Below are 15,773 nucleotides of genomic sequence, written 5' to 3' on the forward strand. Positions count from 1 at the left end.
CTTCTTCCTCTTCCTCCTCTTCCTCTTCCTCCTCCTCCTCTTCCTCCTCCTCCTCCCCTTCTCCTCTTCTTCATCCTCCTCCTCTTCATCCTCCTCCTCTTCATCCTCCTCCTCCTCCTCCTCCTCCTCCTCCTCTTCCTCCTCATCCTCCTCCTCTTCCTCCTCTTCCTCCTCTTCCTCCTCTTCATCCTCCTCCCCTTCTCCTCCTCCTCCTCCTCTTCCTCCTCTTCCTCCTCTTCCTCCTCTTCATCCTCCTCCCCTTCTCCTCCTCTTCCTCCTCCTCCTCATTTTGGGCCCATTTTACCTTCACTGATCCCAAACTTCCCTGACCTGGGAGGACTCCCGTGGTTGGCCCCCACTGCTGGAAGGGGATTTGGGATGTGGCCGTCCCCAGGCGGGCACCGCTGCCCCCTCTTTTGCCCGCCCCCCGGATGCCAGCAGGGCTAGGCCAGAGGGGCCGTGGAGGGGAGCGTCCGAGGGATGGACGGGCGGCGCGGCCAGTGGGCACTTCTGCCCCCTGCGGCGTCTTCGAGCAGAGACGTTGCTGGGCTTCCTCCCCATTCCACGTCCGGGCCGCCTCCTGCCGCCTCCTCTGGGCTCGTGTCTGGGGGGACTCTGCTGCCTCAGAGACCCTGCTGCGCCCGCACAGAGGGGCCTGCGAGGGGCCCGGCCCCGAGAGGACAGGCAGTTGGGCCGCGATCTCGGGCCAGCTGGACGGGCCCCTCCTTTAGCAACGGGCAGGGCCGGTGCCGAGCCTCAGTTTCCCGGAGGGTCGCCCTGCTCGGCCCTGCTTCTCCCCTGGAGCCCGGAGCTCAGGGAGCACGTGGGGTCGCCATTTGTGGCTCTCGGGGGTGCGGGGGCCTCAGAGGCTTCCTGGCTGTGTGACCCTGGCCAAGTCACTTCCTCTCGGTTTCCTTGAGTGTAAAATGGGTCCAGTAAGAGCACGCCGCCCCCACCCCCTGCCCCTCCCACGGTTTTTGTGAGGGTCAGACGGGATCCTCTTTGTGAATGTGACGGGCGCAGAGGAAGCGCCACGGGAAGGGCAGGAAGCGGAGCCCGGGGCCATTCCCGAGCATTGACTCCCTCGGCCTCTCCGGCTCCACTTCTGGGTACGGCTCTGGGGGGCCCCGGAAGAGCCCCAGTTTCAAATTTGGGGCTTGGTCAGACGGGAGGGGCTTCCTCTCCTCAGACAGCGACGGAGCCCAACAGGGCCAACTGGCTCTTCTAGGAGACGGGCATGAAGGGGAACTGCTTATGTGGGCGAGGGCTGGGCCGAGGGCTGGGCAGAGGGGTGGGCCGAGGGCTGGGCAGAGGGGTGGGCAGAGGGGTGGGCCGAGGGCTGGGCCGAGGGCTGGGCAGAGGGGTGGGCCGAGGGCTGGGCCGAGGGCTGGGCAGAGGGCTGGGCAGAGGGGTGGGCAGAGGGCTGGGCCGAGGGCTGGGCAGAGGGGTGGGCCGAGGGGTGGGCAGAGGGGTGGGCAGAGGGCTGGGCCGAGGGGTGGGCAGAGGGCTGGGCAGAGGGGTGGGCAGAGGGCTGGGCCGAGGGCTGGGCAGAGGGGTGGGCCGAGGGGTGGGCAGAGGGCTGGGCAGAGGGGTGGGCCGAGGGGTGGGCAGAGGGCTGGGCAGAGGGCTGGGCAGAGGGGTGGGCTGAGGGGTGGGCAGAGGGCTGGGCAGAGGGCTGGGCAGAGGGGTGGGCAGAGGGCTGGGCAGAGGGGTGGGCCGAGGGGTGGGCAGAGGGCTGGGCAGAGGGGTGGGCCGAGGGGTGGGCAGAGGGCTGGGCAGAGGGGTGGGCCGAGGGCTGGGCCGAGGGCTGGGCAGAGGGCTGGGCAGAGGGGTGGGCAGAGGGCTGGGCAGAGGGGTGGGCCGAGGGGTGGGCAGAGGGCTGGGCAGAGGGGTGGGCCGAGGGTGGGCAGAGGGCTGGGCAGAGGGGTGGGCCGAGGGCTGGGCCGAGGGCTGGGCAGAGGGCTGGGCAGAGGGGCGCCTCGGCCAGGGGAAGGCAGGGGGAGCCCGGCCAGGGATGCTCCAAGGGGCACGTTGGCTCAGGAGCCTGGGGGGCCCCGACTCCCAGCCTGCCATAGTCCCTCCGCTGAGCCGTCGCCCCATTGCCTTTCCCTCCCGTGCAGACGGGCCTTATGGCCTGGCCGTCCATTCGGACAGAGGCCTGCGAGTGGGGGCCGTCTTCACCGTGGGCCCGGGGGAGGCCGTCCGCTTCGACTGCTCTGCGGACTCGAACCCCCCCAACGTCTACTCGTGGATGCGGCGGGGCGACAACTCCACGCAGGTGATCGAACACGGCCCCCGGCTGGAGGTGGCGCCGGGAAGCCTGGGCCGGAGCACGGACTACGTGTGCTGCGCCTACAACAACGTCACGGGGAGGCGAGGGGAGGCCCGCGTCACGGTGGTCATCACGTCTCTGGGTAAGAGCCCGCCACGTCCCAGGGGGCCACTCTGACCAGGCGCTCGCCGTCGCGGGCTGCAGGGAGCAGACGGCGAGAAGGGATCCAAACTCGGATCCGCCGGCGTCGCCCCTTTGCCGAAGCTCGATCGAGCACGCCGGGCACTTCCCGCTCCATCTCTAGGCTTTTCCGGAGCTGGGCTCGGAGCGATGGGCCGGGCTTGAAGCCAGGGAGACCCGAGCCAAGTTCCAGCTCCGCTACTGGGCAGCCGAGGGGCCCCAGCCGAGCTCCAGGCCCCCCAGACCCGCCTGAAGCGACTCCCTCAGACGCCCAAGTGGCTGCATCCCATTGTGGGGGGGTGGAGAGGCAGCTCCCATGCTGGGGCTCCCTACCTGCAGGAGCCCCTTCTCACGCTCGTGCTCGGGAGGAGGCTGCAGGAAGGATTGATCGGCATCTCTTTGGGTCCCACCATTCAGCCCGTCCCCATCCTGCCTCCTGGTACTCGCTCTTCCCCTGCGTCCTCCATCTTGTCCCCAAGACCAGCAGGAGATCCGCTGCCCAATGCCACGTTAAACAGCCCTGGGGGGCCGAGGGCCTCCTTGGCCTCTCCTGACCTCCGGGGCCGGGCCGGGTCACCGACGCTTTCTAGGAGGAAATTCCATTTCTGGTGACAGGCGTTGCCTTCTCTCAGTCTTCGGGGGGTTTCTATGACTTTGGTGGTGAGTGTGAGCAGTTCCTCGGAGAGTTTTCCATCGCTGAAACCTGCACTCCTGCTATGACTCCAGCGGGTCCCAGCCGACGATCCTTGGGACGGATCGTCGGGATCGCCCAGCCGCTGTTTTCTTGAGGATTTGGGCCTCCAGTTTCTTCTCTGCTTTTGCTCTTCCTGGCTGAGGTCTCCGTCCCATTTGTTTCCTTAAAGGAGTTCGGGAGGACCCTTTCTTTACCTGTTGTGATTAGTACAAGTAAACGCTTGCTACAATTCCCTTGGAAGTCCATCTGGTCCTGATGCTTTTTTTAGGAAGTCCATTGATGGCCTGTTTAATTTCTGTTTCTAAAATAGATGTATTTCAGTATTCTACTTCCTTCTCTGATCGCCTGGGCAGCTTATTTTTTGGTAAGCATTCCCCATTTCACTTACATTGTTTAAGTGTATTAGCCTAGAATTGAGCAAAATAACCCCAAATAGTGGCTTTGATTTTCTTTTCACGGGTGGTTCATTTGCCCCCCTCATCGATAATGCTTGTGATTCTCTTTTAAAAATTGGATTTCTTGATTTCCTCACAAAACTGTCTCCTAGATTTATTTATTAATTCAGTGGTTTTGTACTTTCAATTTTATGGACCTCCCATGTTTTTAGAATTTCTATTTTGGTGCTTAGTTGGAGATTTCAAAATTGTTCTTTTTCTAGTTTTTTAATGACATTCCCAGTTCATTGATCTGTTTTTTTCTCTACCTTATTAGCATAAGCATTTAGAAGCATCCATTTTCCTTTGACTACTGCTTTTGCCGTATCCCACAGGTTTGGGGATCTTGTGTCATTATTATTCTCTAATGAAATTGATTGTTTCTATGACTTGTTCCTTAATGCCCTCTTTCTTTAAAGTTTTAGTTATTTAGTCTCCAATTAATTTTGAGTTTGTGTTTTCATACTGTGCAGTTTTTATTGCATTATTGTCTTAAAAGAATGCATTTAATATTTCTGCTTTGTGACGTTTGACTATAATCATTTTGTGCCCTGCTATCTGGACATGCCACTGAGAAAAAGGTATACTGCTTCCTATTCTTGTTCAGTTCTCTCCATATGGCAGCATATTTCATTATGCAAGATTCTATTCATCTCCTTGACTTTCTTATTTTTTGGCTAGATTTGCCTAGTTCTGAGAGAGGAAGGTTGAGGTCTCCTACTACGATTGTTTTGTTGCCTATTTCCATCTGTAGTTCATTTAGCTTTTCCTTTCAGAAATTGCATGCTGTAACTTTGGTGCCAATAGGCTTCGTGTTGATACATTGTCTCTGGTAGCTTTTAAAATAATAGAGTTTCCCTATATAGCTCTTTTGATATTGATTTTAGCTTAATTTTGTCGGAGCTCATGATTGCTACCTCTGCTTCCTTTGTATCATCTAAAGTGGAGTATACTCTGCTCCAGCCCTTTAGTTCCTACTGATGTCTGTCTCTCAGTTTTCAGTGGCTTCTTGTAAACAGCATATTGCCAAGTTTGTGTGTTTGATCCATTCTGCTATCCATTTCCATCCCTTCCCATTCAAAGTTCTAATTAGTAGCAGTCTGTTTCCCTTTTCTGTTCTTCCCTGTTTGTCCAGCCCATCTTCAGCTTTTGCTGTTTCCCTCCTCAGACATCCAATTTCTTCCACTTGTCCACTACTGTCCAATTCACGCCCCTTTGTAGAACTCCTCCCTTACTCTGTCCCTTTGCCCTCTAAATCAAGTCACCTAAGAGTCCCTCCCTTGTCCCTTCCCTCCCAGTTCTTATTCAAGCCCCACTTCCAGAAACACCTCCCTTATTCCCTCACCCGGCCCTTTTCTTCCTTGATAGGAATTCCCTTCTGAAATGTTCTCTTTGAAAGAACATGAATCATGTAAGCATGGAAAAACATTCAAAATGAGTTCATTGGAAAATGCTTTTTCAATCCCTCCTTTATCCCAAGAGCCTCCCTCATCCCCTTACCTTGCCCTCTGATCTCTTGATATTCTTCTACTCTTTTCTAGGACGCTCTCCCTTTCCTTACCCCCTTGCCCTCTCTTCTCTTAAACTACATGCTCTTTCCTTAGTCCCTCCCTTATTCTATCCCCTGACCCTCCTATTTCTCCATATGGTAAGAAGACACATGTCAGATCTAAGAAGTGTAGGTTTCAAGTAGTACCAGCCCTCTTCCCCTTCCTCCTTTTACTGTGACACTTCTTCCACTTATGTTATTCTTAATTTTGTATGAGATAATGGTTCAATTTTGTCTCTCCCTTCTCTATTTTATTGAAATTTTTAGCTCATTCCATTATATTCAACTTGGCCTCAAGTCATCTACCTATAAATACTTTTTCAAACTACCCAAATAATGATGTCATTCTTAAGGGTTATAGTTGACCTTTTCTCCCGTATGAAGCAAACAATTTGACCCTTGGGTCTCTTATAATAGATCTGCCCTGTGTACCTGCTTATGATTCTTGTGGATCAAGTTTTCTACTGAGTTCTGGTTTTTCTCCAAGTGGAGTTGGAACTCCTTTCGTTAGGTATTTCTTTCCTTCGTGTAATTATGCTCAGCTTTTGCTGGGTGTGTCATTCTTGGTTTGTAAACCCAGCCACTTTGCTCTTTGAAATATTGCATTCCAGACCCTTCATTCTTTTAAGGTAAAAGCTGCTAAGTCTTGTGTTATTTTGACTGTAGTTCCAAGTGCTTAAATTATTTTTTTCTTGTTGCTTGTCGTATTTTCTACCTAACCTGGGAGTTACAGCAATGATGTCCCTATGCATTTTCATCTTGGAGTCTCTTTGATAACTCTATCTCTACCTCTAAATTCTTTCAATTTCTTGCTCTCTAGTTCTAGAACTTCCAGGCAATTTTCCTTAATGACTTATTGGAGTATGGTATCTAAACTTTTTTTGATTGTAACTTTCCAGGAGTCTTAACAATTTTAGTATTATGCCTCCTCAATCTATTTTCTAGGTCAGTTGTTTTTGGAATGTTTCAAGTTCTCTTCTATTAGTTCATTCTTTTGATTTTGTTTTGTTATTTCTTGTTGTCCTAGAAAATCCTTAGCTTCCCCTTGTCCAATTCAAGTTCTTAATACATTATTTTCTTTCATGAGTTTCTGGATTTCTTTTTTTCCATTTGGACAAATTTCATTATTTTCTTGATTTTCCTGCATTGCTCTTATTTTTTCCCCTAGTTTTTCCTCAACCTCTCTCATTTGTTTTTTGAGGTCTTTTTAAAGCTCTTTCAAAAACTCTTTTTGGGCTTGTGATCACTTGATGTTTTAACTTCACTGTCCTTTGAATTTGAATTCAAATCTTCTATCCATAGTTGGGTTGTATATCTTTGGCTTATTCTCTTTTTTCCCCTCAAATTTTGGTGGCCAAACCAATAGACTTACTTGTTAGTTTGATGCTTGAATTAGACTCTGTTCCCAGGATATGGGGACACTTCTGACTCTTCTCTAGCTTTTCCAGTTTTAGCATTGATTCTGTTTATCATTTTTAAAAAATCAATTTAGTCAATTTAGAACATTATTTCTTGGTTACAAGAATCACATTCTTTCCCTCCCTCCCCTCCCCCCACCCCTTCCTGTAGCTGACACACAATTTCACTGGGTATTGTTATGGTTAAAATATTACCTTTAAAGATTGTTATATTAAAACTATGGCCGCCAAGGAATTTACTTATGAAATTCCTAAAATGAAACACTCAAGTCAGAATGGAGTTTATGAGGTTTAATCACAATGGGAGTAGGGAAAAGGAGAGGGAGAGGAGAGAGGAGAAAAAGGAAAGGGGTTACTCAACCTCTGACCAAGGCAGAGGGAGTTTAGGCCCAAAGGGCCAAAGTGGAAGGAATCAGTCCTTGACTCACTTGACCGATCTGAAGGGAAGCTGTCTGCGGGCCTCCTCCCTGTTCAAGCTCCTCACACCAACTGGCGTCTAGCCCTGTCCATAGGAAGTGAGCGAATTTCAGAGGCTCCTTTCTCCGTCACTTCCTGTGCCTCACAAGTGCCAATGGTGGCTCAAGCTTGGCTTAGGACAGCGCAGGTGGGCAGTTAGTTATTTCTGATTTGTCATTGACTAGCACATGCCCGTGTAGTATGGGTGTGCACAATTTTGGGTGCAAGATCAGGCAAGATGGAGATTTTAAAATTCACAGTATTACGTGTCCTTGATCAAAATCTATATCCATGTTGGTGTTTGCATTAGGATGTTCACTGTTCATCATTTCTGATTGTTGCAGGGGTGGGGATTTGGAAAGCTAGGCAGTCTCATGGATTGCTCTACCATCTTTGCACATCCCTCTGAGATAGATTGTCAAAGGCTTTGCTAAACTCTGGGTATGCTAGTCCTACAGCACCCCTGCTCTGCACACCAAGTTAGGACCCTTGGGATGAGCCTCTTCACTCACCCTGAAAAGCAGAGATTTGGTTGCCTGCTTTGCTAAAATCTGAGCATGCCATGTGCATACATTTCCCTGATCTCAGTCTAGTAATACTTTCCTAAAAGAAAAGCTGGCTAGTAGGGCACCACCTGTTCTGGCTGAGCTATGCTAGTTCTTGGGATCACTGCTTCCTTTTCTAAATACTACTCACAGACCATCCCTTTGAAAACACATTCTGCAGTCTTGCGGGTAACTGGTGTAAAGTTCACTGGCCTGTGGTTTGACGATTACATGCTGTTCTTTAAAAAGCCCTATTGAGTTCTAACTCTCTCAGTTGAAAGAGTTGCCAAATGATCATTCTGCCTCTGAGAACAGTCTGCCGTTTCTGGCAAGTCCTGCAGGGGCATAAGAGCTGTCTGTCTCATGGGAAATGGATTAGCCTTGTGCCATTTGGCTCCCAAACGGTGCAATCAGGACCGATGTGAGGAAGTTGCCCTGATTTATCTTGAGCCATCCCCAAAAGGAATGAGCTGCATGTCTTGAGAAGTGGTGAGGGCCCCGTCCTCACAGGTATCTAAGTAAACGCTGGAGGGCCATTTGTTGGTGGGACGCTTTTGGAGGGCCAAGTTGGACTAGATGTTTCTGAAACTTTGGGATTCTCTGAACTGAGTGACCCCAGCTGAGGCGTGGATGGGTGTCCTGTGCGCTCAGGGGCCAGCTTGGGGCTGAACTGGCTCCCCGAGGAGTCAAGGGGCTGAGGAGTGGCAGCGCCGGGAGAGAACTGAGCAATGGAGTGCTGGCAAGGACGAGAGGGCACATGAAGGACTTTGGAACCTCCGACGCCGGCGGCGGCATGTGGGCAGGTGACGGCCGGGCCAAGAGGGTGGCCATTTCTGGGGAGTTGAGGCGGCTTGGGCGGGCTTTTCAGGGGGCCTCAGCCTGAGGGCAGCAGCTGGGGAAGAGAGAAGTGCTCAGCCGGGCAGCGAACACGTTGAGCTGGTGGTGTGCAGAGCCTCGCTGGCAGAATGCCCATGGACCAGCAGGAGCCCTGGGAGGAGGGAGGGAGCAGGCTGTGGTGGAGGAAGAACACATCCACAGGGAGGGTGTGAGGGTGCAGCCGAAACTGTGGAGGTGGCCTGAGGGCCCTGGGAGGCGGCAGGAGGGGACGATATAGGATGTGGGAAGGAGTTGGGCCGGGAGGGTTGGGCGGGGCCTCCTGCGAGGGGCATTGGCACGGAGGAAGGGCAGCTGAGCATGGCAGGGTTAGGAGGGGCCTCCCAAGCCGTCCGGAGACAAATCAGGCCCTCCTCGATCCCCAAGCAGGGGTTCTGCTGCCTCCAGAGAAGGAGCTTTGACTCGGGCGAGTCCTGTGGACCTCTTGGGGGGGGGGGGCTCCTTGCCCCCTCCCTCGCAACCCCTCCCTGCAGGCCTTGAGTGGAGGATACTGGGACGCCCCCCCTCTGGAGCACCCGCAGGCCTGCCAGAGGCCTCCTCGGACCCGGCCTTTCAGAGGCGAGAGGATGGTGCGGCCTGGAGTCAGTTTCAGAGCTGGAAGAGCCTTTGCCGGCCGCGGAGGAGCCAGGCTGGCCCTCCGGCCCTTGGCGAGGGTGTCCCAGAGCGGGAGGCCCGTGCAAGGCCCAGAGAGGCATCCCTGAAGCTGCCCCCGACTGCCCTCTGGGACCGGAGCTGCGCCGAGGGCCCCCCTCCAGGCTTTGGCCATCCTCCCGCCATCTGCGGCTCCTCAGCCCCCCCCCCCCCAGATGGCCCCCCGTGGCGGACCCTGTTCTCCAGCTGGGGGCGGGGCTCCCGGCACAAGCTGGACAAGCAGGCCGGGCAGAGGCTCTGCTCGGGGATCCCCGGCGGCCCCGCTTGCTTCTGTGCGGTCAAAGGCCGGTTCTGAGGAAAAGGAGCCCGCCAGGAGGCCGCCGCAGCCGCCGCTTCTCCATTAATGTTTAGCCAGAGGCTTCCGGTTTGACTTGTGCCCGGAGCAGCCAGCTGTGAGGACTGTAAACAAGGACAGCAGGTGCGCCCGGCCGGCCGCCCCCCTCCTGCGGGGGCCCCCCCCCATCGCGCAGCGTTCCGGCCTCCCAAAGGGACGCACTGTTGGCGGCTCTCTGACCACCCGCAGCAGCTGCCTGTCAGCCAAGCTTCGGAGGGACTCGCGGGCCAGGCAGCATCTGGGAGCCTGGGCGGGGCCTGGAGTCGCCATGGAAACCCTCTTCCCTCTCTCAGCATCCTGAGCCTCCTCCAGGCACCAAGCGAGCCTCAGGGCGAGGCCCAGGCCAGTGGAGAGGAGCTGTTCCCTCCTTCCCAAGTCCTCGGACAGGGACTCGGCCAGAGCCAGCCCAGCCTGGCCCCCTCGAGGCTGGCACTGCCCGGCCCCCTCGCCCTCTAGAGGCTGGCACTGCCCGGCACCCTCGCCCTCTAGAGGCTGGCACTGCCTGGCCCCCTGCAGCTGCCCCTCTCATCCCCCTCGCCCTCTAGAGGCTGGCACTGCCCGGCCCCCACGCCCTCTAGAGGCTGGCACTGCCCGGCCCCCTCATCCCCCTCGCCCTCTAGAGGCTGGCACTGCCCGGCCCCCCCTGAGGTTGGCACTGCCCGGCCCCCTCGCCCTCTAGAGGCTGGCACTGCCTGGCCCCCTGCAGCTGCCCCTCTCATCCCCCTCGCCCTCTAGAGGCTGGCACTGCCCGGCCCCCACGCCCTCTAGAGGCTGGCACTGCCCGGCCCCCTCATCCCCCTTGCCCTCTAGAGGCTGGCACTGCCTGGCCTCCCCTGAGGTTGGCACTGCCCGGTCCCCACGCCCTCTAGAGGCTGGCACTGCCCGGCCCCCCCTGAGGTTGGCACTGCCCGGCCCCCTCGCCCTCTAGAGGCTGGCACTGCCTAGCCTCCCCTGAGGTTGGCACTGCCCGGTCCCCACGCCCTCTAGAGGCTGGCACTGCCCGGCCCCCCCTGCCCTCTAGAGGCTGGCACTGCCCGGCCCCCCCGCCCTCACCCCTCAGACCTCTCTCCGCAGGTCTGGAGAAGATCTCGGGCAAAGGCACGTCCTCGCTGGCCGTCCTGACGGGCCTCTCGCTGTTCCTGATCGTCGCCGTGAGCCTGCTCTTGGCGTGGCAGAAGTGGCGGCCGCACACAGGTAGGCCCGGCGCGTCCCTCGGCCTCCCCTCGGCCGGCTGTCGGCCGCTCGCTCATCGGCGCTTCTTTCTCCCCTTTGCAGACTCGGGCCGGCGGCTGGGCGGCAGGTAAGGGCTCGCGGGCGGGCGCTGCGGCCCCGACGGCCTGCTGGGTCTCTCGCGGCCCGGCCGGTCAGCGGCTCCGTCTCTCCTCCAGGCCAGACGCCGAGTATCGGGCAGCGCAGACGCGTTCAGGGGACCCGCGAGGGCCGCGCCGCAGCTGCTCGGGTTTGTTCTGGGCCTCGGGGGGAGGGAAGGAGGGGCTCCAGGCTGGCCAGTGTCCGGGGGCACCCTAGGGAGGGGGGCAGCCTCGGAGCCACCCTCATGAAGGCATCACTGGGCAGCAGAGACTCAGGACGGGACCGCCCGGGGGATTCCCCGTCGGGGGGCCTTTTCTGATTCAGCATTTATTAAGCACCTACTGTGTGCAAGGCGTGGAATGGAATGGCTCCTCCCTGTGGGGGCTCCCAGAGGGCTGGATGGTCAGCGGGTACCCAGAGGAGTGACCACCAGAGGGCCTGAGAGGGGGAGCCCCGCCCTCCTGCTGCCCATCCCGCAGCCTGTCCAGCACCTCCCCCGCCTCCACAGGAGGCTCCCGCGCCCCCTGCTCTTGGGGTGGGGGAGGGGGGCTTGGACTCCCTCGGACCCCCCATACACTTCCTCGAGATCCTGTGGGTGTTTGGTCCTCCCGGCTGCCACTACAAATGTCTCCCCGGCCCTGGGAGGCCCAAGCCCAGGCCTGCTCCCGCACCAGCCCGTTGGGCCGTCCTCTGCTCTGCCGCCCACCAGAGGCCGAATCCCGGCCGGGCCCCCCCTTTCCTCGGCCCGGGGCCTCCCTGCCTCCTGGCCCCTTCAGGCCCAGCCGACGCCCTCCTCTGCTCCCACCCGCCAGCTCCCCTCAGGGACCTCCACTGCCCCAGGAAGACTGGCCGCCCCCGGCTCCGCCTCCTCCATACACGAGGCGCCATCTCCCACTGCCAGACCTTTGCACGGGCTGTCCCCACCTGGTCCCCCAAACCCTCCTTGTTTGTTTGATGCACGTTGATGGATGGGCTCCACAGAGCCTCCATGGGGATCCCCACCTGAGAGCAGAGACGGGCCCTCCCCGAGAAGGGGCAGGATTTGAACCCAGGCCATGCGGCCCTTCATCCATAGCAGCTGCAAAGAGCAAACTGCCGGGTTTTGTCTTCCTGTCCCCAGCCACAGGGGCACAGGAGGCGCTTGATAACTGACCGACTTTCTGATGCTGTTTGTGCTCTCTCCTCCCCACCAACCTCTGCCCAGAGGGCTGGCTCCAGTAGAACGGAAGCTCCCTGTGGCACCCTGCATACAGCAGGGACTTAATGGGTGCTTGTTAGATTGTCTGGGAGACGCTGCAACCTCTCTTTCAGGCCACGAAGATGCCCCGGACGACTTTGGGATCTACGAGTTTGTCACCTTCCCAGAGCCGGCCACCGTCCCCAGGGTGTGTGTGGGGAGGGGAGGAGGAGGGGGAGGGGGGAGCAAGAAGAGAGGAGGGAGGAGGGGGAGGAAAGAGAGAGGAAGAAGGGAGGAAGGAGGAGGAACGAGGAAGAGGAAGGAGGAAGAGGAAGGAGGAAAGAGAGAGGAAGAAGGGAGGAAGGAGGAGGAACGAGGAAGAGGAAGGAGGAAGAGGAAGGAGGAAGGAGGAAAGAGAGAGGAAGAAGGGAGGAAGGAGGAACGAGGAAGGAGGAAGAGGAAGGAGAGAGGAGGAGCAGCAGCTAGGCTCAGGCAGAGAGGCTTGAGTGGGAAGTGGGGGGAAGGCTCCCAAGTCCTTGCTAGAACCCCAGAAGGCAGCGAGGGGCTGGGCCGGGTCTCCCTGGCCACTTGCTTGGGCTTCCTGCCTCTTGCAGATGCCCGGCGGGGGCTCGGAGCAGGGGCCCGGGCAGGAGGTCCGTGGCACCATCTACGAAGTGATCAGGCACATCCCTGGGCAGGAGCAGCGCGGCCGAGCAGAGGAAGTGTGAGCCGAGCGCCAGAAGCCGTCGCCCGCCCCGACACGCCCCTCCGTGGCGGCGCGGCAGGGCTTTCGGGCCTCGATGGTGGAGGCGGCACAGGCCGCTCGTCTCCTTCCTGGGCAGCCCCGCCAGTGTAACCCCTTCCTGATCACGTGCAGCATCCTGCGATGGGGCCACAGAGCCAAGCATGGCGCCCGCCGCTACGGGGAGAAGCTGGGACCATGCTGGGGGCCCCTCCAAGGGGGATGGGCAGGACCCCGTCCTTCCTTCCCAGCAGCCCTTTCTGTCCCCCCGACCGCCGCCCCACGTGCCCGTCTCCCCTTGTCCCGCTCATCCCCAAGAGGCAGTTCCTGCGGCCCGCAAGGTTGTGGACGTCCCGACGGCCTCCGATTCCCTCCAGGGACTGGCGCGGATGTCAGGCAAGAAGCCTCCGAGGGAGGGCGCCCCGGCCAGGAGGAGAGCCCGTCTGCGGGGCTGGGAAATGAAGACGGCCGCGAGGCTTGTCCGCACAAACGAGCCAAGGGCCGGACGCGGCACCGAAGACGGTCCTGAGGGGGAATGCGGTGAGGAGGCGGCATCCCTCCGAGAATTCATCAGAAGGCGGCAAGGGGCTGGTTCCAAGGCAGAAGAGCCCTACGGGATAGACCAAGGAGCAGGCGGGGAAGTGACTTGTCCAGGGTCACACAGCCAAGCCAGGCTCAGAGGGCAGATTTGAATCCAGCATTTCCCATCTGCAGGCCCAGCTCGCCGTCCCCTTCTTGCACCACTAAAAAATAGATGATCTGAACGTTGACTTCAGTGCGTTCATTTTCCCAACATGCCCCTTTTTTCGCGGTTCCACGCAAAACAACTGCTTTTGGACCCTTTAGAATGGAGGTTGTCTCCCCTTCTACTCCCCTGCAGGCAGTGAATGGCCTGCTGCAGGCCCTCTGCGCCCTGTGCGGCCAGGCCCACCTCTCAACAGAAAACAGCGCAGACGGCACGTCTCCATCCGCCTCCGACTCCAGCAGGCCACCTTCCTCTCGCGGCCATCTCGGAGGCCTGCTGCGCGGAGGGTCCTTTGGCTCTTCCCCTGTTGCTGGTCGACATCTATTGTTCTCCTGGTTCCACTCCCTTCCTTCTGCAGTTTCCAATTCGTGGCGTCGCTGAACGTGTTTTGGGGCCGTCGCTCGGTCCAAGGGCAGGCAGAGGCGGGCGATCCTCGGCGTCGGCTTCCACATGGCTCTCCTGAATGGACGTATCAGTGCTCAGTTCAGCAGCACAGGCGTGCCCCGACCTCCCCGCTGGTCAGCCTGCTAGGCGCGAGGGGGTCATCGCAGAGTGGTCTTCACTTGTTCTTTGCAGCACTGGTTTAACTTTAAATTTCTTCCTCTGAGAACTGCCCACATGAATATGTAATCCTTTGACCATTGCTAAGTTGGGGGATGCTTTGTAGTCTTACAGAATTTACCCAGTTTTCGATACAGTTGAGAGCTGTTTTGTCAGATACTTGCTTCAAGGTTTTCCCAAATTCGTGGTTTCCCTTCTAATCATGACTGCATTGTTTTTGTTCAGAAACATTTCAATTCTTGACTTCCTTTTTCACAATTCTGACTTATTTGACCATAAATCATTCTCTTATCCACGAAGCCTGCCAGGCAAACGTTTCTTTGCTCCCCTCATTTGTTTACGGCGTCGCCCTGTGTTTCCACATCAAATATCGTGTGAGATGCTGGTCCATCGCACTCTCTGCAATGTTTGTGAAATAGTGAGCTCCTCCCCCAAAGCGTAGATCTCTGGGCTTATCCAACACGGAGCGGCCAAGTCAACTAATCAGATACTAAACCAGCAACTAGCAGGTGTTGACTGGCTCCTTCATTTCGTGGATCCTCAACTCTAGTTCTTCGGACCAGCTTCTTTTGACTACTCCAGAGTGTAGTTTGTTGCTCGTCAGGCCGCCTTTCTTCAAAACAACCAGCCAACCCACCAAAAACCTTTTCCATGGATTCCCTCGATATTCTCAGCCTTTTGTCCTTCAGACGAGCTTGAATCGTTTGATTGGTCTGGCACCAAACGGGTAAGTTGAGATAGGACCGCCATGTCCACTCTATTGGATTGGCCTGCCCAGGACAAACGGATGTTTGCCCAAAGGTCTGACTGTGCAGAGCGGAGTTGGATTGCATCCATAACGTTGCTGGCTCCAGGCATTCCGTGTTCCATGTTGCCTAGTCTGAAGGAAACGGAAACGGTAACATGGCTTCGGAAGACGTGGTAGCCTGGCCTGTCGTCCTGTGGACACGCGACTGTCATGACGATAGCCTACTAAATACTAGATCAACATACATGACATGTATGTATAGACAGGCTGGGAAATGGTGCCGACTTTGGACAAAGTCTGCTAAAATTACTTTCCGTCTCTCCTGATGGAACTTGATGTAGTTTCCATTTGAAGTCATCCTGGAACTGCCAGCAACCTTTTGGATTCGAAAGCTTCTTTGTTGGGTAAGAGGCCAGTGACAAAAATGCTCGCATTGGTGAGAATGAAGGGCAGCGTGGGTTTCTCCAAGTTTTCGCTTTTTTTACCATCAAATTTTAGGTGCTTGTCGGGATCTCTGTGAATAAAAGCAAATTTGGACTCATCGTTCATGCCCGGTTTCCCTTCACTGGCGGCTGCTCCCTGGTGACACAGGACCCAGAGAAGCCTTTACAGGTCATGTAGTCCAAGCCTCGGTGTACAGATGAGGAAATGGGCGCATGGGGAAGAGACTCGTGCTGGGTTTGGATCCCGCGTGCTCTGGTTCCAGCTCAGCCTTCTTCCCACTGCATGACTAGGTGTCTTACAGGATTTCTGCCTGCGTACATTCTTTTTCTAGCTCTGATGCTGTGAACAAATTGTGTTTGAACCCAGGAAAGTCTCAGGATCCTGCTAGGGTGGGCAGGCAGCTGTCAAGGGCTTCAAGGTATGGTCATTGTGGGGAAGAGAAGGCTCCCATTCCTCTTCCTGGCTTCTGCCACTGCGGGGCTCCAACAAGCCTTTTGCACTTGTCTGTTTGCTGCCGAGGACGTGCCTGAAGGCCCTTGGTGCGGCTCAGCTCATCCTCCAGTGGGTCCCTTCATGGCAGAACAGTGGGGAGAGGCGGCGGCCAATTCTGCCTTGTGG

At 56.8% G+C, this 15,773-nt stretch overlaps 1 protein-coding gene across 1 annotated transcript; it reads left to right on the plus strand.

Moving 5' to 3' along the window:
* The first annotated feature begins 2,002 nt into the window (after nucleotides 1–2,002).
* Nucleotides 2,003–14,276, plus strand: HEPACAM2 (HEPACAM family member 2). Its single transcript, XM_007500699.2, has 6 exons — nucleotides 2,003–2,414; nucleotides 10,502–10,621; nucleotides 10,703–10,727; nucleotides 10,816–10,886; nucleotides 12,050–12,123; nucleotides 12,530–14,276. Exons 1-6 carry the CDS (start codon nucleotides 2,015–2,017, stop codon nucleotides 12,641–12,643), a joined length of 804 nt encoding a protein of 267 aa, XP_007500761.2. The 5' UTR covers nucleotides 2,003–2,014; the 3' UTR covers nucleotides 12,644–14,276.
* Nucleotides 14,277–15,773: the final 1,497 nt, after the last annotated feature.

The sequence above is a fragment of the Monodelphis domestica genome, chromosome 7, assembly GCF_027887165.1.
Source record: "Monodelphis domestica isolate mMonDom1 chromosome 7, mMonDom1.pri, whole genome shotgun sequence".
In the NCBI taxonomy this organism is placed as follows: domain Eukaryota; kingdom Metazoa; phylum Chordata; class Mammalia; order Didelphimorphia; family Didelphidae; genus Monodelphis; species Monodelphis domestica.